The sequence below is a fragment of the Brachyistius frenatus genome, unplaced genomic scaffold (assembly GCF_029030835.1).
Source record: "Brachyistius frenatus isolate BFR_SWC_R1_liver_20210118 unplaced genomic scaffold, ASM2903083v1 Contig_16, whole genome shotgun sequence".
NCBI classification, from domain to species: Eukaryota; Metazoa; Chordata; class Actinopteri; family Embiotocidae; genus Brachyistius; species Brachyistius frenatus.
The window spans coordinates 3,386,621-3,412,319 of record NW_027210615.1 but is presented as its reverse complement, the minus strand read 5'-3'; the positions used below and the strand labels follow the sequence as shown (position 1 = coordinate 3,412,319).

General features: G+C 45.0%; 2 protein-coding genes across 7 annotated transcripts; one reads left to right on the top strand and one right to left on the bottom strand.

Annotated features, from left to right (window-relative positions):
- The first annotated feature begins 218 nt into the window (after positions 1–218).
- Positions 219–5,611, top strand: szrd1 (SUZ RNA binding domain containing 1). 3 transcript variants are annotated; one of them, XM_069694034.1, is made up of 4 exons: positions 219–328; positions 1,573–1,622; positions 2,384–2,650; positions 3,548–5,611. In XM_069694034.1, exons 1-4 carry the CDS (start codon positions 281–283, stop codon positions 3,657–3,659), a joined length of 477 nt encoding a protein of 158 aa, XP_069550135.1. In that variant the 5' UTR covers positions 219–280; the 3' UTR covers positions 3,660–5,611. The 3 variants fall into 3 exon arrangements, with proteins under 3 accessions (XP_069550135.1, XP_069550134.1, XP_069550136.1); XM_069694033.1 differs by having other exon boundaries at positions 2,354–2,650; XM_069694035.1 differs by having other exon boundaries at positions 2,354–2,650; positions 3,553–3,646.
- Positions 5,612–5,696: 85 nt separating this feature from the next.
- atp13a2 (ATPase cation transporting 13A2) lies at positions 5,697–25,128 on the bottom strand. Of its 4 annotated transcripts, none has more exons than XM_069694029.1 (29): positions 24,975–25,128; positions 18,454–18,530; positions 17,846–18,013; positions 17,143–17,201; positions 16,972–17,038; positions 16,799–16,878; positions 16,500–16,577; positions 16,350–16,419; positions 16,072–16,206; positions 15,872–15,938; positions 13,846–13,977; positions 13,215–13,376; positions 11,632–11,742; positions 11,472–11,518; positions 11,190–11,378; positions 10,893–11,099; positions 10,459–10,554; positions 9,968–10,127; positions 9,695–9,806; positions 9,464–9,588; positions 9,117–9,295; positions 8,589–8,681; positions 8,422–8,501; positions 7,753–7,905; positions 7,505–7,601; positions 7,068–7,291; positions 6,811–6,962; positions 6,487–6,659; positions 5,697–5,966 (listed from the first exon to the last, which is right to left on the bottom strand). In XM_069694029.1, the coding sequence occupies exons 1-29, from the start codon at positions 24,985–24,987 to the stop codon at positions 5,799–5,801; spliced, it is 3,474 nt and encodes a 1,157-aa protein (XP_069550130.1). In that variant the 5' UTR covers positions 24,988–25,128; the 3' UTR covers positions 5,697–5,798. The 4 variants fall into 4 exon arrangements, with proteins under 4 accessions (XP_069550130.1, XP_069550131.1, XP_069550132.1 ...); XM_069694030.1 differs by lacking the exon at positions 24,975–25,128 and adding an exon at positions 19,176–19,830; XM_069694031.1 differs by lacking the exon at positions 17,846–18,013.
- Between the last annotated feature and the right edge of the window lie 571 nt (positions 25,129–25,699).

The window sequence follows — 25,699 nt, the reverse complement described above, 5'->3', positions numbered from 1 at the left end:
ATTAAATTTCCACCATATCTGAATGTCCAGATTTGAACAGTATCATAATCATGATTAGGATCATCATCATTGGAAGAGCTACAGTAATAAAGAGTATGTGAAATTACACCACCGTATAACATATTTGGATATGATGTATGCCCCTGTGTTAGTGGGGGGAGGGAGGTGAGGGGGGAGGTGAGGGAGGTGAGGGGGGAAATCCGTCAGAGTGACGTCACGGCCCGCAGACAGCCGAGAGGCGGACCTGAAGGAGCTCAGCGTGTCTGAGCGAAAATGAAACATGGATGAAGAGGTCGCTGAAAGTTGGGAGGAAGCCGCCGACAGTGGGGTAAATAACGAAAGCCTCGCGACGGCTTCGGTTAACGACGAGCGCGCTCGCGGGTGATGATTTTAATAACGACGGCTCCGCTCGCGGCGGGTCTCGTGACGCGGTGCCGCGGGCCAACAATGTGGCTACCAGCTAGCGTTAGCTCCAAGAAACTTGGGCGAAGCTGACGTCAAGTAGCGGCGGAGCTAGTCGGGCTTAACGCGGACGTAACGAGCCCCAAGCGGCTGTTTCGGAGTCATTCTTGCGTTAAATGTCGGTAATGCGTTGATGTTGTACCTCGTAAACGCCCAGCTGGCGGCTCGGCTCCGCGCGACGAGCTGAACCCGCGGGACGGGACGTCCAGGGGGGACCAGGGGGACATGCTAAAGGCTGAGGCTGGCTAACGCTGTGCTCGGAGCTAGCTGCCCCGTTGCGTGGCTCCCTCAGTAAACACGTCGTTTAAGAGCTCGTTTGTCTCCTGACAGGTGAACGCACGTCGCGGGAGACAACTGAAGGCCGTGTCCAGACCCGCTGTCGTCTTGTATTCAATTCGGCGTACGTCTCGTAAACACGGCAACTTTCTTTTTGAAAAAAAACCCCGTCACGTTAGAAACAGACTTCCTCAGAGACCCGACAGACGTGTTTCCTGTGAAGAGCTTCAAGAGGGCGGAAACGTGTTTTTGTTACGAAGTGAACACGTGGAAGACTTTCTGAAGATCGTCGCTTATTTGTCAACGAAGCTTTTTGACCCTAAAGCCAACCGTGACGTCATACCGCCACAGCGTCAGCGCGCTGTGAGTAACTCGGTGCTTTGCCCGGTTTGTCGGGTCCATGTCGAGCACAAGTTCCGGTGGTCCGAGCTGGTTCCGTTCTGGACCGGCGGGTTCGGGAACATCCACCGACGTCAGCGAGCTGACGTCACGTCAGTTCGGCCGGGGTCGTGACGTCAGGGACGTCCGGGCAGCTTCTCGGGGTTGGCCACCCCCTCCCCCCCCGCAGAGCTGTTCAGCGTATCTGGCTGCGACTACTGAGAAACCTCAGCTCACCTCGTAGTGGAAGTTGTCAGCCGGCTCATGTTGGTGAGCTGAACACGGTCTGTTTGGACTTGGCAGCTGTCCTACACGTTTATAAATAGGTAGTAACCGAACCCCGCTGTCCGTCCACTCTCCGTCTTTACTACCTGCTGCACCTCTGTCGATCAGACCGTGTTGTTTTCTTTACCTGGACACTTAACTGGACTGTTTTTTTTCCCTCCCCCCCCGCAGGAAATGGAAAAACGGTTAGAAGAGAAGCTGCGGATCAACCAGAGAGAAATGTAAGGACCTCAAACGTTGAAGAAAAAAAAAAAAAAAAGGTCCAAATGTGTGTTCTTTTACGCTTTCTTCAGTTCCCGCGGATAACTAGACTTTATTGTGTATTGGTATTAACACACACCTGAACACAACAACAGTAAAACATTTGACAGTGGTTTTCACAGTGAATTCATCATCACAAATCAGAAAATCACACCTTGTACCGAGGATGTACATTTTGCATATAAGCTCATTGATGTCTGCGTCACTTGTGTAAAGTTGCCTCACTCGTCTGTTGTCTTTAAAGGACACAACTTGTTTGCAAAAGGACAAAGCAAATAATTTTGTCGACAAGTTCTTCTGCCGTTCTTTACTTCGGAGGTCATGAGTATTCTTCAGTACTGTAATACCACGTGGTACAAGTGTGTGTCCACTACGTCAAAGTCAAAACTGCTCCATCGAATATCATTTGCCAACCATTTAAGAAACTGGTGTTGTGTCCGAAACAGAGAATACAACTTGTTCCCAATCAAACGCAGATACCAGCGTACGTGTTTGGACGGGTTCGACTGAAGCGGTGCACCAGTCAGTCTTAAAATTAGACATGGCACTTAACCCCAGATCAAATCTATACTTTTGTGTGTGTCTTGGTTATAATTCAAATGCAGCTACTGTGATGCACAAACTATTTTAGACTTGCCTGACCATAAAATATCATCATTATAATTCCTGCCTGTCATATTAATGACGTTAGTTGGACTGTGCCTTGTTGTTTTGCCCGCAGGGAGGCCAGCAACTCTTCCCGATCCCCGTTGAAGACCACCGTGATGATACAGGACGAGTCTTTACCAGCAGCACCCCCGCCCCAGATTCGCATCCTGAAGCGGCCTGCGAGTAACGGCTCGCTGGGATCCCCCTTGAATCAGAGCAGGCCCACACCGCAGGTCAAGTCTCTGGCCCAGCGAGAAGCAGAGTACGCCGAGGCCAGGAAGAGAATACTGGGCAGCGCCTGCCCAGAGGAGACGCCTCAGGACAAGCCCAACACTGACAGGTAACCGTCACCGAGCGTAAACGGCGGACGAGGTTTTCCTCTCTGCCTGATAAAAACTTGCTGAACTGCTCCGGTAACTACTTTATTTCTCGTTGTGCTTAAGACTGTATGAAGAGTATTTAACCGAGAGAAATGAAATGGTGTGATTTTAGAGTCTTTCACTCCACCGTGATCTCCAGTATTTACAGGATACGGCTGTCAGACTAAAACCTTGAATTAGAAATGTTAACGCGATAAAAAAAACAAAAAACTTTTAATGAGTCAAGTAATGGCAGCAACACAAGTTAAAAATCAGACCAACAACTACGGTAAACTACTAAAACAGTTGGACTCCTTTGAGCTGAATCAGATGAACTTTCAGGTCCCACACGTCTGCAGGGTTGTGACGTCCCGATCTGATGTGACTTTTGGTTTAACTTTCCGTCAGACTCCAGCCGGCAGCAGCACATTCTGTCTGTCCGTTGTTTTGGCTCGACCGTGTTTTGATTGAAAAGTGACTAACAATGATCGCAAAAAGCTTTCTGATGAAACTTTGCATCACGTGATTGCCTTTGAGTTAATGGAAGAGAAAGTGAAAGTGTTTCTGGATTTGAATGGCAGTGAATTGGGCCAAAAGGAATTTAAAAAAAAACAACAACAACCCCGAAGGTAGAGGAGAGAATAGGCCGTGTAAAAACCGCGTCAGCCTCAAATCATCTAATTCTGAAGGAGACTTTCCTAAAACCGAGGTAACACTGACTAAAATCCCGCGCGGGGATGTGTTTGATGTGAGGCTGCAGGGATCCACTTCTTAGGACAGTTCACCAGATTGGAAACCAGAAGTGCCGGTGAGCAGTTTCCGTCTCGCAGGTGGGAGAAGCTGCCGTCCCTGATTCATGTCCTCTTTTTTCCCGCCAGGCCAGGGCGCAATAACTCGACATTGCCTTCGGAGGACACCCGATCAAACAATCACACTCTCCGGCAGCCAGCCGGCCCAGACGGCACCCAAGGGTTCCGGCAGCACAGATAAGCGGGCCTCGAAGGCCCCCAGCCATCGAGGGGAGAGAGACGAAGGGCCGCCGGAGAGTAAAAGCAGTACTGTATTCTCGAGACTTCCTTCCTTCAGTTCCCTTAAATCAGATGGGCTGCGAGTTCAGCCGCATCCCTGCCCGGCTCCAGGAGGAAGTCCAATAGCAACGCGCTCTCTTCTCCCCCTCACTCCAGTCTGTTCGGCACTGTGATTATGGACATCTTCTGGACTCACTGTGATGATCCCCTTTAAGAGACGCCCCTCACCTCCGTCTCCCTCCTCCTTCAGCCCCCCCAGTGGCTCCGTCGAAGGACGCCAGCAAGGCAAGAAGCAAAGACTTTGATCAAAGGACGGCTCGGAGAAGAGGAGCCACGAGGGGCCATATCAAAAATGAGATGAGCTGGTACTTGTGCAGCAGCTTCTTCCCAGCAATAATACCAGACATCACCTTTCATGTTTTTAAGTTTTCAGATGTTGGCTCATTAAATTTGTATCTTTTGTTTTTCTTGCTTGTCTTTATCAAAACGAGGGATGCTCTGATGTCTAACAAATATAGATAATAGTCTTCATAGTATACATACACAACCAAGAATCTATTCATTTAATATTGAGATGATTTAAAATAAACTTCTGCAGTTTTTTTTTATGAAATAGGAAACATTTTTCTACCTTTATTTGGTGGCGAAATAGGTCAAATGCTACATTTTCATATGGTTTAAACTGCAGCTTGCGGTGTCTTGCATTAAAGTAACTCTTGAGTACTGAAGCGAGCTGTTAGGCTGATCAGCGCACCCCTAATATGTAAATGCTCATTTGTTTTTGAACGCTGACGAGTTGTGTATCTGGCAAGTTCTGTTTACGGTTTGTCTTTTGTTTTTTTTTAATTGAGCTTCTCAGCTGTCTTCCTTGGACTGTCACTTCATCGTTTCTATTTAAACGTAAAAGGACAGATGGAAAGGAGGATGGCGGATTTAAGTCCCATTTTTAAAATAGCTTTTCTGCCTATTTGTACAAGACGGCGACGGCGGCAGCAGCAGCGTCTGAGCAGAGCAGTATTTTAATTGAACCAAAAGCCCTTTTTAAAAATCAACTTTAAATGTCGTCATTATTGTTTGAAGTTGGTGTTGGCAGCGACTAAAAAAAAAAAAAGAGGAGGTTCAGACGGTGGACGAATTTACTGCTGTACTTATTAGCAAGCCTCTGTCAGCGGTGTGCATGTTTCTTCATGTCCTCCCTGAAGTGCAGCACGTAGGAACTCAGGTGCAAGTGAACGAGACTGAATGAATGAAATGAACTAAGATTGTATTTTTCCAGCCGGTTTGATCACTCAAACAGCTCCGCGCCGTATTGAAGCTTGGGTTGGCACTTAGGAACGGTGCTCTGTATAGTGAAATGTAACTGAAATTATGTCCATGTCCCAAAATGAATGAATGCCTGGTGGGTTTTTTTTTTTTTTTTGTCTTAACTGTTGGCATCTTGGTCAGTTTGAACGGTAACATCACTTCCTGTGTGACCGTTCAGTAACTGACGGGCCGCTGCTGACACGTCGACACGGCTGGACGCGAACAAGGGAGGAGTCGACTGCGGCTTTTCCAGGACCGTTGTGCCCAATAGATGTTCTGAAGTCTTTCATTTGTTCTTCAAACACGAGAGGAGATGTCAATAAAGCCATATTCTGTGGTGCAACATCATCAGTACAAAGTTCTTCTAATGGTTGAATTCAGCTTGTGCCTCCTGTATCACGTCTTCACATCCTGGTTGTTGATCTTATCGCTGTAGTTCCAGAAACCGAATCTATCCGAAGGCGAGTTCACACGACCGGCGAGAGATTTTAGTTCAGGAAATTTAGCGGCAGAGCAGGGAGACAGACGGGTTTTGCTGAGCTCTTAGTGCAAACACAAACTGCCTGTAAATACTGGTTTAATAAAATGATTTGCAAAAAAAAAAAAAAAGGTCGTTTGCATGTTGATGCAGTCATTGCGTTCAAAAAAAAAAACCACCACGACTCAATAACACACACACACGCTACAGTTTACAAAACAAATAGTTTAAATTACATCGAACATCAGGTAAACATAACTTTCTGTTGTTGGTGACGCAGCTCAAGATGCCGACAGCCCACCGGCGGGCCGGCGGACGCTAGCTGTAGCAGACCACTGTGTGATCCGCGGGCGACAGAGTTTGATTGATGGGCGGCCACGACGTGGAGTCGGACAGGAGGACGTTCAGACGCTTGTACAGTTTCTTGGACGGACGACTTCCACGCAGCAACCGCAGACAGTTCAAAATACCCAAATCTATCAGCAGCTGCGAAACAAAACACAACGGCGGCGTTCACGAGGGCCTTTTAGAAAATACAACACTGGCAGAGAAGATGAAAATGGAAACGCAGCGCACATGTTGATTCGTCATACCCAGAAAAGAAGTTACTGAAACATTACCAACGTCGACAATGACAGCTAAACAGCCAGCGTGCACAATACAAAGGATTCTGAAGGGATTATTGAAGGTTACGTTTCTACACAAACACAAAAGTAAAAGAATAAAACGCTGCATACCTCCAACACCTATTGTACATAAATAATGTGTGTAGGCTATTTTATGAAAAAAAAAAAAAAAAGGTGTTCTCGATACACGTGACGGTTTCACACTTTTCAGCCACGAAAACGTGTCACCGTTGGAAGTCCTTCACGACCGACATAAACTTAATATGACCGGAGCAGCCGTTTTTCTTCACAAAGTAGGATATTACAAACCTAATAACCGCCACTGTAATCGGTTTCCTAACGAATGAGCAAATCTTAAAAGCGTCCCTCTCGTCACTCACCTCCACAACGAAACAAATGAGGAAGTTGAGAGCGGCAACGGCAACGAGCAGCATTTTGAAATTCATGTCGGCGATGTCGTAGAGTTCAAGTATTCGGCTGAAGAAAGGCCCGGGATACAACACCAGCCAAGTCATCAGGGCAAAGTGGATGAACAGCAGAAAGAGGAATACCACTAGAGACAAGAAAATAGCCACTTATGACCACTAAATGGTTCATTTAACGATGATGATGATGATGATGATGATGATGAATAGCCAGTTTATCAGATTAATGTGTCACTTTCCCAACTCCAAATCACCCTGTGGACATTTGTGAAGACTTACCGTTGTGGTAGAGAGGTTTCTTGTGAGGGTAGCTCTTCGTGACCACCACGGCCATGATGATGTACTGGAAACCCGACAAGGCAAACACGCTGGTGTTCTCCATGTTGGGCAGATTGGCCGTTCCATACACCGTCGAATTGAGCGGGATGAACCTAAAACGCACAAGTGTAATGGCGCGTGTGAATATAGAAACCAGTATAAAATAGTTGCTTTGAGCTCCGAGCAGTCGTCTTTTTTTTTGTTTGTTTTTTTCTGACCAGTCCTGTGAGGTGGTGATGAAGAGCGCAGCCAGCTGGCCCAGGATGATCATGCAGGTGTGGATGAAGAGGCTCCCCAGGACGGGCACGGCCAGCAGACTGGCCGGGGGTCTGCTGTGGTGCAGCTCCTCGCTGGGGCCTCCTTTCCCCATCACGATGGCCAGCAGGGTCACCAGGAGCAAGTCACAAAACAGGAACTGCAGGTCAGCCACGCTCGTCCTCACCTGAACACAAAACATTTATGCAGGAAGTGATTGAAAGCTGCTACCGAACGTGATTTAGGCTGTAATTATGAAGTTATGCTCCCACTAAACGTGGATGCATCACATCTTATGATGTGTTTGTTGTTCTTACTACCAGCAGAGCAAACACTGTGTCATCAGCTCTACACCTGCAGTCCAGACAGCTGGAAGACGTCTATCCCCCCCGGTACTCACGGTGTAGAGGATGAGGACGGAGCAGAACTGAATGAGGCTGTACAGGGCCATGTACCGAAACAGACTGAAGGAGGTGACCAGAGAACATCGGCCCTCCCTGCAACGGACAAGGAAGGAAAGTGATTTCTTCTTCCCTCGCAGGTACTTCGCCAAAAAAACAGAACAGGTTTGTTCGGTGGACAAAGACGTCCTCCGCATTTTGCCTCCGATCTTCTACCTCGGGCTTCTAAGGCCTCCTACGTCCTCACCTGATGAGCAGCGGCACACAGCTGATGTCTTCGGTCTTGGAGGTGAAAGGTGAGGCGACCGAAGCCTCGGCTTCGGAAAGGGACACCCCGACATCGGCGGCTCTCAGGGCCCCGCAGTCGTTGGCCCCGTCCCCACACATGCCCACTCTGTAGCTGCAGAACGAGAAGCAGGGCTGAACTCATCACTTGATGAAAGTCAGGTCATCGCCCGTGCTGCCCGGCAAGCTTCATTCGCATAAATGACAAACGCTGCACACCGATTAGGTCTTTTTTTTCCCATGCCACTGTGGAAAGCCCTCAACTTCTGGTGCAACATTTTGTGCGGATTCCACGAATGCACCAGAAAATGATCAAACAGGATTTTTCTGTTTTTGCTCTGCGGAGCAAAGCGTTAAAAGTCAAAAGCAGACGCGCTCTAAGCTGCACTTCACGCAACGTACACGAGATGCTATTTTCATAAAACGCCCTCAGATATGCGCATTTTATCTACCAATCCATTTACCCACATGTAAACTAGATATTGAACCGTCTACGCGGGACATTGAAGATCGAGGTTTGATTCGCACTAATTGGCTTTCTTTTGGTATTTTCCAACTCTCGTTTTATTTCCTTCCTGAACTTCCTTTGGTTTCCTTCCTGTTGTTTGTCTGAACAGAAAACTGAACTCACTTCAGGTTCTGCAGCTCCTTCACCAGCTGGGTTTTCTGGTCCGGGGCCATTCGTGCAAACACCGTGGCTCGCATCAACACCTGCGACGGCAGCACGTCGAGTCATTAGTACATCGATGTGCTCCTTTGTCCGAGCAGTTCTGCTGGGATTTACACGGTTCACTTTACCTTTGGAAGATACTCAGGGAAGTGGTCACAGAGGGCAACAAAAGACTTGCCATTGATAGCCAAGTGATAGTCGAAACCACCCTGATATAAACCCTGAGAGGAGAGAGGAAATGATCATATGATGGCAACATCAATTCAATCAGTCTGTTGGAAAATAGGACATGACTGGACATGGAAGCTGCTGGAATAGAAACGGTCCTTTCCATGAAGTAAACCACAATCTTGTGTGGCTACAAGTAAAAACGAGCTTCTTGTAACACTGCTTGTGATGCAAAGACGAGGAGCAACAACATCACTGCTGCCTGTAAAAACCTAAAGCAGAGCCGCTTGGGGAAAGGCCACGATTCATGTTCAACCGGACATGTGATGAAAGTCAACCCGTCTAACATTTATCACAGAGTGGCACGAGTGCAGCTTCAGTCCAAACTGCTGCTGCGTCTCCTCTTTCTCGATCTCTAAAAATACATTTCAGCAGCGAAGGAGCCTTTAAAAACGACTGAGGGGAAGTGAAGTGCGGCGTTGTCCAACCTGGGTGATGACTTCTATGGAGCTCGGGGGGCCGGCGGCCCCCCCGTCTTCCACGGTGAACCTCAGGGTGGGCAGAGACTGGGCAGTGTGGGGGGTTGCAAGGACGAATATCACCTTCTCGTCACATCCCACCATCCCGCAGCTTTTTGCTACATTCACTGCTGTTAAAACGTTGTCGCCTGTGAGAAGGAGGAGAAGAAACAAAACAACAAGCTTGGACATTAAAGAGCGTATAACAATCTGGTATTTAGATATTTTATTGGTATTCATCTTGAAAAGGAAACACTGAAATCCGAAAGACAGAAAATGAAGGAAAGTAAACGCATGTTGATTCCAGCGCGACTCACCAGTGACCATTACGCTGCGGAGGTGGGCCAGTCGCAGGACGTTTATAACTTCTGCACTCTTGGGCTTCACCAGGTTCTTTAACATGAGCAAGCCCAGGAACTGCATGTCTTTCTCTACTTCCCCTCTGTGAACAGACACACAGAGCTAGTAGTTGTAACTTCATTTGCATTTTAAAGTGCGTGAAGAGTTTTAATGCAACAAACGAGCCAGAAATAGACATTTCTTCTCACCGTTCAATGTTCCTCAAGTCAGAGTTGACGTCTATTGGTTTACAGGCGAGTGCGAGAACCCTGAGGCCTTCGCTGGAGAAGCCACGCAGTTTGCTGGAGAACTGTGCCGGCACTGCAAACATAAAGCAACTCTTGTTTTATCGAGATGTCGCGTAAAAGACGCAGATGCATTTTACATGAATTTTGGGTGTTACGAGTTTCATTTCCAAATCACTTCAAATGCTGCACAAAAATAGTTCACCTATTTAAAACATAACCGAGTGAGGGCCGAACCTGTTTCAGCTCGACAGAGGCCGGCCACCATCTCTGGGGCTCCTTTGATGAAAGCGAGAGCGGAGCGCCCCCCGCGGGCCACCGTCACCACACTCATCCGCTGCAGGGCCGAGGAGAACGGAAACCTCTGAACAATGGCCGCCGCCGCCACGCCTGTGGCCTGAAAGAGAAGAACAAATGCAGAACATCCGGACAGACAGATATTTTTAGAAGCTCACTTTTTTTTTTTTTTTTTTAAAGGTTTCAAGTTTTCAAGAGAGAATGGAGACAATAACAAAAACCCGGACTGAGAACACCATTAAGAGGTCAAACTGCTCAGCTGCTGTATGCTGCTTAACTATATCGAGTTAGTTGTCAAAATAGAGCACCGACGCTCGGAAGCAGAAAGACCGATGGCTGTACGATGGTATTACAGGAGTTGGGATTCTGTCTGCTTTTTGACAAATAACCCCTACTGATCGAGCGATATGAGTGATGGCGGGGACACTCACAGTTCCGTAAGGAGGAGGTCTCATGACAGCCAAAACTTTGTGGCCGCCAAACTCTGCATCCAGCACATCCCCGTCTCCCTCTGGCTCCTTGAGAGCCTAGACAATTAGAAACATTACAAAAATACTGATTTTTAACATTGTTCTGTGATGCAAAACCAAAACAAATCAGTCCTATTAGTATTCTGTAATTGTGAACAAAAAGGAAACAGATGGCAGATTGCGTAAAAATACCAGTTGAATTTTCAAAATAAACTAAACAGCACCTTTATTTTACAAATACACATTTTCAAGTCAAACTTTGAATTATCCAGTCGCAGTAATGATGTGGTAGCTTAGTACTGATAATATTACTGAAAAAAAAAGAAAAAGAATGACTTACATTCAAGGTTAAGCCTCCCTTGAAATAAATAAAAGGAAGATTTCGAGTATCATACCCAGCCGGTGGACTCCACCATCTTGAGCTCCAGAGGGTCTCCCAGAGGCTGACCTCGCAGCAGCGTAACCGTGTGACAGCAGGCCAGGCCGGAGAGCATGGGCCCCGGGGGCAGGAGCCTCGGCTCTGGGACGAGCTCGGAGAAACCAGCAGACCCCCCCTCCATCACTCCCCACACATCCAGACCCTCCTCTGTCAGAGTCCCTGTCTGAGAACACAAGTGTACTCCGTTCAACTCCGACCACCACGGCTCTTCTCTGCATTCGCGGTAAACTTCTGCTTGCCGATCCCTCCTCACCTTGTCAAAGCAGAAGATCGAGACCTTGCCGCAGATGTTGATGCGCGGTGGACTGATGCAGAAGATACCCCGAGCCTTCAGCCTGCGCTGGGCGTAGATGGTGCCGGTGGTGATGGCGGCAGGCAGCGCCGGAGGCACGGCAATGGTCACAATATCCAGGCTTTTGATAACCAACTGCATCCACGTCACCTGGACACACATCCGACCCGAAGTCAGCGGAAGTACCATATTTATTGACGACACGTCAAGTACACGCGGGCCAGAAAATAAGCGTGTACTTACATTGGATCTGAAGAGGACCACGAAAATGTAAACGGTGCCAATGAGCGCTAAAGACAGAAGGACAATAAAACTCACTGATTATTGGCAACATAAATAGATTACAACAGCAGTAGCTTCTTTCTTGAAACATAATTAATCTGGTCGCTGTTGAAGCTCTTACCAACAAAACTCAGGATGAGCAGGAACTTGACGGCATCTTTGTAAAAGCGGAAGTTAATTGGCTGAGGATACAAAATGGAGCTGACCAGGTTTCCTTTGGCTGTGAAAAACCCTGCGGATGAGATAGAACCAGATGAACCGGCTTGACTCGGAGAACAAACACAAGCTCTTGAAGTTGCCCTCACGGGTGTATTAAGAAGTGAGATTAGCATGTTTGCGAGGTTTGTTGAGACTGAAGCCAGAGTTGTCAGTGACACGAAGGTGGTTCTCTTTCAAACTGGCTAGATCACCGTGGTAACTTACGCTGCAAACTTAACCTGATCCTGGGCAGGAGCTGTTGGGAGAGATCGGATCAAAATGTGCAAAAGTACCACCCAGTGACCAATCGGGTATCTTGAAAAAAAAAAAAAAAATGTCATCACCAATTGTAGAAGATCCCGCGGAGCTCGGTGAGTGAGACGGTCCTCAGCGGGGGGACAGAGAGTTCAGAGAAAGACAAACCTGTCTTTCCTCGTGATTCTTTTTTTTATATATATATAGGTTAGAGATATAGATTCTATTTCATTTTTTTTTTTTTTTACCAATATCCTCTTACAACAGAGAACAATTGAAGCACTAAAGCCTTGTACATGATGTACTTATAAGATGTGTCAGTAAGCCAATTTATTGCTTTGAGTGTTTTTATATTCATTTCCTTTTTGCTCCTCAGTCCGTTTGACACTGTAGCTGAAGGTGACAGTCCAAGACCAAAACATTCATACACATCATGAGAATACATTCATTTAATGAAACATGAACATGTAATTAGAGTCAGATGTGCACTGTGCACTTTATGGTAAAGTGATATTAGCCTCTCAATTTAGGCTCCACACTCACACAATCTGCGTTTTGTTTTTTACTTGCACATCCTTCCACCATTTAGCAGCTGTGCTGCTTTCAGCTGGATTATGTATTCAATTTCCTCCTATTTTTCTAAAATAAAAACGTTCTCGTTTGTAAAATATGTCACTCTGCTGTCAGTACACTTGTCCGTGTTTGTGATTGGTCAGATGCTGCAAACCCCGCCCCTTTTATGTGAACTCGCTCAGAGCCGAAAGCAGAAAGCCTGATAACCATCGTCATAGTAGCGATCACCCCTGACTGCGAGCAGCTCAGACAGAGAAAGCCTGGGTATGTTGAACTTGCTTCGTAGTACAGCCCTCCGAACAGTTTTCCTGTTACCAAACTTTCTGTTTACCTACAGGTGTTACTCACCAAAATGCAATATCCGCATCTTTAAGGCGTAACAAACGTGCTGAATGCATTTCGTTACTCATTTACAATCGCAAAGCTAATTAATTCGAATACTTTGAAAAGTTTATACTTCATAATATATATTTATGAGCAACAGGCTACGTAATAATGTGAAGTCATCGGCAGGACTGTTCACTGTGTGGAGAACCGGTCACGGAAACGTCGCCCCGTAGAGCCACGAGTGGTCAAAAACTCCAGATGGAGACCTTTAAACGGCATCATAAACACCAAATAGTATTTGTGTGAACTTAACGTGGTGCCTCAAGTTAGATCATCAGTTTCTCTACTCACCGGTGCTTGTAACCACAGCAACAGCACCGCCTCGTCCCGGCCGGAACCCTTTGGCCTGAATGAGCTGGGTACCACAGAAAAGCGTGTGTCTGCGCTCAGTTTCCGAGCTGTACCTCCCGTCACCAGGCGGCAGGGGGGTCTTCAGCACTGGGATGCTTTCACCTTGACACAGGAATAATGAGGACAGATTAATGCACCGATTCCTCACTGATAAAACTTTAAATAAACTAGCAGGGCAGACTGGAAAAACAACGCACAAAATGACAGATTTTCATAAGATTGTGAGGGGTTTGTCAAATCACAACAGAGAGTCCAGATTTAGGATTCAAAAACTGTGCATGTCTGAAGTCATTTGTGACGGGCAGCAAATTAAAAGCTTGAGGTCTCAGCACGGCGTCATATAATAAACATGGCTTCCTTAGAAGAAGTCACACAGAGGGGATTTTCCAGATGACTTCCAATCAGAGGATCAATTTGTGACTCTAATCAACTTTAAGATTGTGACATAATCCCACTTCAGACGAGTTTGTTTTTTTAATTGAATCCTAGAAAAGGTGAAAAAAAAGCTGAAGAACATGAAATCCCTCCAGATAAGGTGTGCCTGGTGTTGCTGTTGAGGTCTGATGATTACCGGTGAGCATGCTCTCATTGACGAGACACTCCCCAGCCAGCAGGGCAGCATCACACGGCAGCAGCAGCCCTTCCTGAGGGATGATCAGACAGTCGCCGGGGACCAGATCCTCCGAACTCACACTTTCCTCCTCTGAGAAAAAAAAAATACACACCACCAGGAGTGAATGTCGGAGTGGAGAGGTCTGGGTTTAATGCAGAATGACTTGACACAATGAGTCTGGCTTTACTTTACCCAGTAAAGCAGAATTAGCTCCTGATATACCTCCTTTCTTCTTCTTCTTCTTCTTTTTACATAATTAAGAAAATATAAGTTTGGGGTCTTTTTAGGCCAAGTCTTCTTAAAATAAACCATTCTTTGTTCCTTCAACCTACTAAAATTAAAACTCTTTCTCAACCAACAGTAATCTTATTTGCCACTTGTTGTGCAATTGTAATCCCTCATGACCACAATTTTCTGTTCTATATTCTTCCATGTTTGGGTTGTCTAAAACTACCCAAACATCAATTTTGACAAATGGTGAAGCAAAACATGAACAACAAATGTTAACAATGTCAGGTCAACTCAATTGTATTTTTATAGTACATCGCAAAAAATAAAGGCTTTACCCTTTATTAAATTCTTTCACAGTCTGCACTACATATATGATATGAGTGTAGACAGACGTGGATGGAACTGTCAACTTGATTGGTTGGTGGCGGCGTACAACCGTGAAGTTCCAGTTTTTAATAGCTGCTGAATGTTGCTAAGTTGTTAATTGGTGGGAAACAAAGAGCTCAGGTGGGTTTTAAAAGTATTTCTCTGAAAATAATTGCTAAGCTGATCTGGTGAAAGTTTTGAACCTTGCACTGTTTCCATGACTGCAGTTTTATTCGTTGCGCTTCTTTATAACTCGAATGGCTTTTGAAAAACATTTAGGACGCACTTGTACTAATGCTGTGATGGAAAGAAAAGATTGGTCTCTTCCTCTTGTTTGCATTGTGGCTCCGGAAAGTCTCTTGTCAAGCGGGCTCCACAAAGTCTCTTTTGTTTTATCTCTTATTTGCAAGTGATTACTTTTTGTTTTACTTTCCACACCTAATTGACGACTCCCCTTTGTCCTTATCTTGTGATCTACAACCAACTCAGTATTACCATACGAAAGCAGATACAAAGGGAATGGGAGTGACTGTCAACTGTATAAAAGCTACATGGAGGAGTGACGGGAGCACTGCTGGACACCTCTCTTTGAGGGCGGCATGTATTTGCTCCTTCTTGCAAGAATAAATGTCCGATATGTTTGATTTTGAACCAAGCCTCTGAGTAATTTTTCTAACATGCTGTAATTTGTAAACAAAAATATCACAGGGAATTTGTTGTGCCAAAGTCAGTCTTTGTTCTATCCTCCTTTATTATATAAAACTCTCAAGAAAGTTGAATAAATTACCACTTATCCATGGTCATTCTTATTTCAAATTTAAGGTAAATGGGAGAACAAATCTGTAATTCAGTTGTAATATAGAATCCAAGAAAAACTCTTACGACTGCTTCCTTCTTGCTATTAACTTTCAGTCCTGACAGAAGGTGAACTGAAACATCGATGGTTCAAAAGATGCACCTATTTATAGAGAACACATGGCTGCTATTATTGGCTTGTAAAGAACACCTGGGTACTTTCAGAATCAGTTAACAAATTAAAACTCATCTTTTACCGTTTCAGACTCGTTCAAATAGGCTTATTTATGAATACATAAACCTCTTAACCAACCTCTCAACACTGAAGATCAAAGTGATGCCCAAAGACGTCTCTCTCCGTCTCTCTCTGTCTCTCGCTGTCTCTCTCTGTCTCTCTCTGTCTCTCTCTCCGTCTTGTTCCTTTAAAGATTGTAAATTCTTTCTGTGCGAAGACTCTTTGTCTTCCACCTTCAGATGAAGCCCATTATTGCAGGACTCATGTCAAAATGGTCCTAAATTTTGATCTATTAAAATTCTACACAGATTATTTTCTGAAATTCTGAGAAACTCAAGAACATGTGCACAAACTTACCTCCGGAGTTTCTGCGTATTGTGACGTTTGTGACCAGCCGGGCCATGTTGCGAAGAGTGATGCTTTGCTGTGGAGTAAAAGCAAATTAAAAAAATTAAAAAAAAATAAAAAAAATATATATATATTACCATTTACATCCATATCCAGGGCTAAACACAACAATAATTATAATTAAATCATTTATGCCACTAGAGGCTCACCTTGCGTGTCTCATAAAGTGAGATACTGATGGAAATAACAGAGATAATTAATATACATAAGGCATAAAAATAATAATTATCGAACATCCACAGGGTGATGCTGAACACTTGGAACATGTAGAACGGGTTGAGGACCTACAGAAGAAAAAAAGAAAAAAGAAAGTGTGGGTTCAATTTCATACTTTATCTGAAATTTGAATAAATTACCACTTCAAACATTTCAGACCACCATGAAATAAATCAACCCGAGGCGATACAAATGTGATCCTTCATCTCACCTCCTCAAACAGCAGCTTGGTGTAAGGCTTCACAGGCACATCAATCAGGTTGGCTCCATACATGCGTCTCCTGGAAGAATTCACGTGGTGAATTACTCGGCTGTGCCTTCTGAGATTCAAGAAAGTCTTTGTCCATTCGTACAGTCCTACCTCGAGCTCTGCTCCACAGGACTCAGGCCCTTCTGGAAGCCATATATGTCTTTACAGGTCCAGTCTTCATTGAGGACACTACAGGCAGAGAGGGAAGAGTTCAGCATTGTTAGAAACATCATAAGAAAAACATTCATCAGCTGAAGCAACACGCTTTTCAAAAAGGCTAAAGTGTGAGGTACTTTCTTCTCCCTAATTGACACGAAAATGGCCAATGACGGAGCAAATACATGATTAATCAAACGTCTCAACTTAGTCTAGTTGGGTGCCACTAGTTTCTGTTTTTCCTGTTTTAGTACCTAACACGACAGAAAGCTCCCTTCCTGTCCAGCCAGACGTAACGCAGCCCTTCAAACAGGTAGTAGCACAGCAGTGTTTTCTGCAACGCAATAAAAGTCACTTTCAGGTCTGGGAGGAAAATGACGAAGCAGCTTACTTTGCAAGAAACTCCCTGAGTTGAATTCTTCCTTACCTCCTCCTTGTACAGCTGAACTGTGTCTTTCCATTCAGCATCCTCCAGCTGTGCCAGCAAGTCCAAACTGGAAGGAAACAAACAAGTAAGCAGAGCATACATAAAGTTTCCGTGGATAGTTTTGAAAGGCTGATGGTGATACTGTCAAGAGAATAGAGCCGTGGAGCTCACCTGCCCTCCCCTATCTCCTCTGTGAGGACCTGCACCACATGCTGCTGCCCAAAACTGTCCTGAAAGAGAGGATCATATACACAAATGTGATTGCTCAAAAGACAGGAAGCACAAAACATGGAATACTTCCTGTTTTTGATGGGTGATCAGAATATCATAAAACAGAATCAATAAATATGTCACAGTATGACATCAAGGTAAAAGTGTTTTTACTTCACACACACCAGCCACAGTAACTTGGAATATGAAATATACAAATATTTTTGAAGGACAATATTCTAAATTGAAGCTTGTTGATCAAAGTTAAAATTAAGTATACTGTGTTTTTTTGTGTCATTTATTTCTTGGCAGTGTCAAAAAAAACATTAAATGGACAATTCTTACAAGGTTAAAGTGACACTTTAAATGAAGATAAAACTCATTCATAATTCAACATTAAAGTCATTTGTAAAATGGACTGAAAAAGATTTCAAGGCGGGTTTTATAATAGCTGTGACTGCTTAATCTACTGTTTTAGGAATGGGCCTCTGTCAGCGATAATGAACCTAAATATAGTCCTGTATATTTCTTAGAACATAAAAGAACAATGTGGATCACGGTGATAGGCAGCTCAGCTGCAATTTTTGCAATGGCTGGAGAAATCCAGTTGTCAGGTATATCAAGTGGGTTTTAATTCGGCACAGGAATTGATTTATTTTCTCACTCTTAGCAGCAGAATATCTGCCAAAGCCAGAGGGCAGGAGCAGCAGCGGGCGAGGACAGCAAGCCGAGGGCGCCAGTGAAACAAAATCAGGAGGAGACCCAAGGACAGCAGGGCAGCCAGACGACACAACCACACCCTCCAGCGCACCCACTTATACCCCTGAACATCCTGGTGGGGCAAAGAGTCGAACAGTCTATTCAGATTCACACACACAGGTTCATTTTCACATTCAAAGAGAGGCTCATTTCCATAAATCTGGTGAACTTATCAGCACTTGCATTGCATGATTAAAAAAAAAAAAAAACATCGAGTCAAAAGACCAGATTGTGACAGCGGTGTGCTTTGGCCTTTCCAAGAGATACAGAAACCAAATGTGACAGAAATATCCACAACCACTGCCTCCTTTATATCTGAGCGTACCAGAAGGGTGGAGGCACCAATGCACATCCTTTAGTTCTACATCCACAGCAAAGCACACCACCAAATACAGCTTCAGCATTTCCATCTGTCACCAAAGAATCCTTTACTTATGTTGCCGGTGTTTTCCTTTTCTAGTCTATGATTTGCCACTCAGGTGGTTCAGCAGGAACACTTGAGGAGGAACTTACCATGTGGGAGTCAGGACTGAGCAGGGGGTCTCGTGGGCTGGGTGAGGGGAGTCCGCTCAGAGGCTCCACCACACTACCTACGGGACAAGAACAAGTCATTTGCGATGACGTATTCACCTTCAAAGTCAATATTCACACACTGCGAAGCCCCTGTCTGGTCCGCGTTGCACAATGCAAGAATATTTGAGGTGGCGTGTTCACACGATCACGCCGTTTGAATGAGCTCAAGCGCGGCGAGGTAAGAATATGCCAGGTGGCATCTGATGTGTCTGAGCCGAGCTCATAAATAAGCGTTTGTGGATGTTCAATTCATGTTCTTAATTTATGTACTTGAAATGCAGTTCAACTAATTCCGCTGCAAGAGGTATTTCTGGTCAAAACAAACAATGCAAACACTGCTTCACTTACGGGAAATAAACGGTTACGAGGTCACTAAACACATCTGACCGAAACGCTGAGCTCCAACAGAAACATCAACTTTTACAGGCTACGGAGGAGATGGATTATCCCTTAAAGTGTTGCACGTTTGCTATAAACTCAATAGCAGAGCCGGTAAATTAACAATTGACTGTAACCCGAGGACACTTAAAACATAACGAAGCGCAGCAAAGTAGGTGATTTGTTTGACTAGATGCTCACTTCCGCCTCCAAACAGCTGGGAAAGATCGAAATAAAACCGGCTTCTTTTGCAGTAAAACGCGCGAGGAAGAAACCGAGCTTACCGTCAACTCGGGACCAAGCGTCTCCAATACAGATTTCCCCGAGATGAAAAAGTTACTGGATGAAAGAAGACGTTGCAGCGCTGCCGGTGGAGAGTCCCACCTCACAGCTGTGCTCGCGCAGCTTCTTTTTTATTATTATTATTTTTTTTTTTAAAAGCCTGCATGCGCGGTGCCTCGCGCGCCCGCTACCTGGCCGCTGAGCTCGTTCGACCGGTTCTGGAAGCAAATGTGGGACACGATCCACCTTTTGTCATTTCTGACGACGACAAGAACCACCAAACATCCTCTCGTCAGCAAACACAGGGCATTTATTTGCCTTTTATTTGATTTTTGCCCGCGCAGACAACTGAAAACGGGTTCGGGGAAGTGCTGGGAGACGGACAGGCTTATGTTAATTAAAGGAAAGATTCACAGCAATATGTTTTATGATGACATCACCAACAACCAATAGGAAAGGCAGATATCTCAACTGTTTAGAATAGTTCAATAAAAAAAAAAAAAAAGGGTAAACTCTTCCTCATAGATATTTGATAGTTTCACTGTCCTTCGGTCACAATCTTATCAAAGCCACTGACATCGACAGTTAAACTATTAGTTTTAAGTCTGCTCATCCCTCTTGAATCATTTTTATTGAAGCAAAATGGGATTTTAAAGCAGACAGAATGATTAGGTAGGTAGTTACTTTATTAATCCCCAAAGGGACTTCTTTTTTTTTCCGCTACAGCAGTAAAATCACAGTAAAAATATGAAATATAAAAATGCACAGTATATACAATAAAGTAGAATAAAATGAAATAGAATAATTAAATTAAAACTAACTAAACAATAGTGCAAAGTTTTTTTTTAGTTTTTTTTTTAAAACAAACAAGAAAAACAGACAACGGTGTTATTGTTGTGTGATGGATTTAACCAGAGGTGAGTTATTGTAAAGTCTTATGGCAGTGGGCAGGAACGATCTCCTGTATCTGTCCTTGTGACAGCGGAGCTGGAGGAGTCTTTTGGAGAAAGTGCTCCGCTGTCCCTGCAGCAGGTGGTGGAGACGGTGGACGCGTCCACCCCCACCACCCGCAGCTTCTCACTCAGCAGCAGTGGTTGGATGGTGTTGAATGCACTGGAGAAATCAAAGAAAGTGATTCTCACAGAGTCACCGGTTCCATCCAGGTGAGACTGAGCTCGTTGCAGCAGGTAGATGATGGCGTCGTCCACTCCCACACGAGGCTGGTACGCAAATTGCAGAGGGTCCAGAGAAGATTTCACCAGTGGCCTGAGGTGGGCCAAGACCAGCCTCTCCAGCACCTTCATCACATGAGATGTGAGGGCAACCGGTCGGTAGTCGTTGAGGCCGGATGGAGTCGTCTTCTTGGGGACAGGAACCAGGCAGGACGTCTTCCACAGCACCAGGATCTCCTCCTGCTTCAGGCTCAGGTTGAAGAGGTGTTGCAGGACATCAGCCAGCTGGACGGCGCAGGTCTTCAGGACCCCGGGGCTGATGCCGTCAGGCCCTGCAGCCTTGCGCTGGTGGAGTCTCTCCAGCTGTCTCCTAACCTGGCCAGTCGTCACAGAGAGAGGGGGGGGAGGGGTGTGTGTGGGGGGGGGTCATGGCGTTGATGGTGGAAGAGCCCTTTGGAGTTGAGGGCTCTGTGTCCATGCAGATCACCAGGGGGGACAGAGGGGGGAAGGGGGAGGCAGCAGAGGTGTTTGGGAGGTTTGGTGTGTGGAGGAGACAGATGAGGGCGGTGAACTAAACCTGTTGAAGAAACAGTTTAGCTCATTGTTCCTCTCCAGGTTCCCCCTGGTTGTTCCTCTCCAGGTTCCCCTGGTTGTCTCTCTCTCCTCTTGAACCCAGTAATCTCCTTCATACCGGTCCACACCTCCCTCACGTTGTTCTGCTGGAGTTTGGCCTCCAGCTTCCTCCTGTCGGAGTCCTTGCACTCTCTCATCTTCTCCTTCAGGTGGCGCTGCACTCTCTTGAGCTCCTCCCTGTCCCCAGACCTGAAGGCTGCTTTCTTCTGATTAAGAAGAACTTTCAGGTCACTGGTGATCCACGACTTGTTGTTGGGGAAGCAGTGTACAGTCCGGGATGGTACGGTGGTGTGTTCACAGGATTTGATGTATTCTGTGATACAGTCCGTCACGCTGTTCATGTCTTCCCCATGTGGTCCACACAGCACATCCCAGTCCGTGGACTCAAAGCAGTCCTGCAGGGCGTCTTTAGCCTCCTGTGTCCACCTCCTCACAGTCCTGGTGGTTACAGGCTGCCTCTGCACCAGAGGAACATACTTTGGTGTCAGCAGGACCAGGTTGTGGTCTGATCTACCAAGGGGGGGAAGGGCAGTAGTACTGTATGCATCCATGGCATTAGTATACAGGAGAGCCAGAGTTTTATTGTTCCGGGTGGGGCAGTTCACATACTGGTGCAAAGTTGGCAGTCCTTTATCCAGACTGGTTAAAGTCTCCAGTAACTGCCAAAAATGCACCGGGATGCTGAGTCTGCAGTTTAGACACAGTGGAGTGGATGGTGTCCACTGCTGCCTCTGCGTCAGCTGATGGAGGAACGTACACAGCGATAACAATGGCGGACGTGAACTCCCTCGGCAAATAATACGGGCGCATCCCCACGGCTAGAAGTTCAATGTCCGAGCTACAGAAACGTTCCTTCACACACACATGGTCGGGATTGCACCACCTCTCGTTCACATAGACTGCAATCCCTCCACCTTTCTTCTTGCCGCTCCGAACAACGTCTCTGTCCGCCCGAACAGTCCTGAAGCCGGGTACGGCCACGCTGTGGTCCGGGAGATGTGAGTGCAGCCATGTCTCGGTGAAACACGTGATGCTGCACTCCCGGTACTCCCTCTGGGTCTTTACCAGCGCGCCGAGCTCATCCGTCTTATTAGCCAACGACCTCACGTTCCCCATTAAAATCGCCGGTACGGATGGTTTGAATTTCCTCCTCTTCGCCTTCAGCTGAGCTCCGGCTCTGCAACCCCGACGTCTTCTCCGAAGTTCGTCCGGGATTTCAGGCCTCGCTCCGGGCAGCAGCAGTAGAGGCCTACTCAGCGCAATCAGCTGATCACGAGAGTAAACAATGACCCCAGTCCACTGTGCGTAGCTCTCCGTTATGAAGAGGGAAAAAAGTAGAAGAAGAGCCACCAGAGAAGTGGAAAAGTTACGGTCCATTGTCTGACCGTCACTTAACAGAAGTGAAAGAAAGAAAAAAAAAACAACTCCGAAGAGAGGAGAAAGAAAGAAAATACTTAAAACAAAACACACTCGGGGGAGCTGCTGTAACAGCACGGCGCCATCTTAGGTCACTAAAAACTTGTCATAATTTTACTTGACAGATAGAAATACAAATAAAATAATATTAAATTGTAAAAAAATATATCAAGGTACTACAGTGCATGGACTCCCCCTACATCCCTGTCAGTTAGACATCAAGTTATCACTAAGGAAATCTTTCCTACATGATAAAAGATAGTGTTTGGTGTAAAGGTCACTATAACATGCTGCATGTGCCTAAGAAGAGCTTGTGCCCTGTACTGGAAACTCTAGCCGGCACAATCTGTGCACCAGAAACAAAAAGAACCAAGTCTTCTATTCAGTTGTTATGCTCATACTTGTACTACAAGGATGTGAAAGTTTATCGGCCGTGTTATTTTTGTCAAATCACATGCTCGTTTTGTTTGAACATGGCCTGAAACGGATCAGATCTGCAATCAAAAACCTTCTGGCTTTGGAAGTAATTTCCCACCGCTTGCTGTGTGTCAGAGTATTTGAAATATCCCATTTAAAGACACATCTATCAGGCAATAAAGCTACTCCAGTATAACCTTGATGTCTCAAAGTGGTATTGAATTCCAGCTGGTGTCAAGTGACCAATTCATTCACATTCCTCCGCCACATTCCTCCGCCAGGAATCTGAAAGTTGTCATTATACCTTATCTAATTCACCCTGAATTAATCACGCTGTTCAAAGGGCCTCGATTTTGAAGGAAGGAAAGCTTCTAACTGAAGGAAATCAGAATCAGAGAACTTTCCTACTATAGGGAAACTGCTTTTATACATTTGCTCCACAAACAGTTAGGAAAAGAGGAAATATGAATAAAAACAGAACCTAAAATGTAATAACAGCAAAAAGGATGATAAAAACAATTGTGTAAATTGAAAATGTACACGTGCAAATGTATAGACAGAGTACCACTTTATAAATCCTACATTGTGCAATAAGTTGTGGACAAACCTAGAAAAGTCCAGACTTTCAGTTTAATTTCCAGGCAGACCTGTGAAAACCTTCTGCAACGTCCAAAAAAGGGGAAATGTGGCGGGTGTGCACAAATAACAAGACAGACACAAGACAGTCATCTGAGCTGAGGAGGCAAAAAGCAATCCTCAACCTCAAATAGCACAACGGCGGGCTTCACTAACAGGCTACGCCAAGGCCAACACAGTGCATGTACACTCAAGGAAATTTCTGCATTCAAGTCTTTAATGAGCTGAGAAGGAGTAGATCAGGAAGTAGCAGCTTTTTACTACTGGCTGTTGTCCTGTACACAACTCTTCTCTATTTAAGTGGCCGTTTCTGCGTGTTCTTCATCATTTGTTGGCTATTATTCATAAATAATTCCACACCGTACAGAAGGACCCAACATTTTCAGAGCATATTCCTAAGGGGGAAACTTAGGTGAATTTTTAAGGATGGAGAAAATACTATTCTCTGTAAAAGTGATTGATCTGAACTTTTCACTCAGTTTATCTGTTTGTTTAATCATCATAGCTGTCTGTTTGTCCTTGACCTGCATGGCATCATAACTAGATATAGAGCTGGGATGACTATTGGTGCTTTCACTAAAAATATTTACACTATAAGATTTTATAGAACAGTCTGGTAACTTCACTTTACTGTAATTACAGCCTTTAAAACCAGGAAAAGACAAGAGTTATGCCATAACATGATATTACAATACCTAAAATCTAAGAAGCGTCATATGATGAATCATTGATATATCGCCCAATCCTAACTGGATGTTGAATTCACTCGTTTGTAGTATGTGGCAGTTGTTTTTGTTTGTTTATATTGTTTGTGTTTATTGTTGTAACAATGTTTAAACTGCTCTCTTGACCGGGGCCAATCTCAGTGAGACTTTTACCAGGTTGAATAACGTAAAGTGTACTGATCAAAGTCCAAGCAATACTGGAGTCGCTGCACTAATCCATTTTTCTCGATTAATAATGGGTTACATGAGTTTGTGAACTATAAAAGGAGCTAATAAAGGCTGGTTAACCTCACTAACACACATAGCATGGTTGTAGTAGGAGCACTAGTAGTCACTGTAGCGCTTGTATTAACACCTGTATCAGCAATAGTAGGGCAGGAGTAAGGAGGTCTGTGGATTAATTGAATTTATCTCCAGTTTTCTTTTCTTTTTGTAATTTAGTTGAAACAACTTCTTCTTTTTTTTTTTTTTTTTTAACTAAAACACAGTTCCTAAAAAATAAACAAGGCTGGTGAATGTTTATTAATTCAGTTATAGTACATGTTTTAGCCTCTTCTCTCTCCTTCTACTACACTACATAATAGTAGTGTGCACAGGTATTTTTTTTAATATATTGCTGGCGTTGGATTTACCGAAGAAAATGATGATGCATTTTGCAGACGAGCAGACAGCTTCTGCAAACCTGCACACTGGTCAGCACGCAGCGTCCTCCTTCAGCACGGAGCTAACACTTAGCCAGCACACCGTGCCGGCCCCTCCGGACAGGACTAGCACTACAAAAACAACATTCAGATACACTTACCACGCCTGTCCATCTTCTTGTCACGTTGTCAGCCACCACATATCTCCTGTCACGCCACCGTAACGGCGAGGTGTCTTCCGACCAGACAGGGACTCTCTTTTCAAAACAAACAGGGACCGCAGCTGGTGCTGCACACCTCGCTACGGCAAGTCTCATTGGACAAAATGGTCACGAGCGTTGCCGCGTATACACGCAGTGACTGCAAGGGCATGGCGTCTTGCAGTGGTGTTTAAAAAAAATAAATAAAATAAAGTGGAATTATAATCCCGACTAATATCTGCTCAGGTCCTCCATGCCGCACGTTTCTTTTTCCACTGAAATAAATGATAATTTATATGTGCGTTTTATCACATTCAGTAACTGAAAATCCCTTGATGAATTTAATTAAACATTTCTAACTGAATTTTAGTTTATCTCTCTTCAGTTTTTTTTTTTTTTTTTTTGGCATTTCCTTTAAGGCTTTTGCCAACAGCATCCTACAAATTCCAGAAATCCAAACATATTGCTACCTCTAGTGCATCGTTTGGGTTGCCGGTTTGTGAATGGCCTTGGCCAGTGTAACATGCATGATTGTTATATTAACCTGGATACTTTTTAGCAAAACTCTCCCTGCCGAGCATATTCAAGGTCAGAAAATATTTCTGTTTATGCTGTTTCTGAAGATACCACAGAATGCCTGGATGTCATTACATGGTACATTGTAATATACAGTACTTCTTACAAAG

Bases quoted from the DNA above. Each gene is read 5' to 3' on its own strand.
- szrd1 (XM_069694033.1), top strand. From the start codon at position 281: ATGGATGAAGAGGTCGCTGAAAGTTGGGAGGAAGCCGCCGACAGTGGG. The intron at 329-1,572 runs GTAAATAACGAA...CCCCCCCCGCAG, and splicing joins AGGAAGCCGCCGACAGTGGG to GAAATGGAAAAACGGTTAGA. The intron at 2,651-3,547 runs GTAACCGTCACC...TTTTCCCGCCAG, and splicing joins GACAAGCCCAACACTGACAG to GCCAGGGCGCAATAACTCGA.
- atp13a2 (XM_069694029.1), bottom strand. The intron at 9,807-9,967 runs GTTCGGCCCTCA...TTATGTTTGCAG, and splicing joins CCTCTGTCGAGCTGAAACAG to TGCCGGCACAGTTCTCCAGC. The intron at 9,296-9,463 runs GTGAGTCGCGCT...TCCTTCTCACAG, and splicing joins CCGCAGCGTAATGGTCACTG to GCGACAACGTTTTAACAGCA.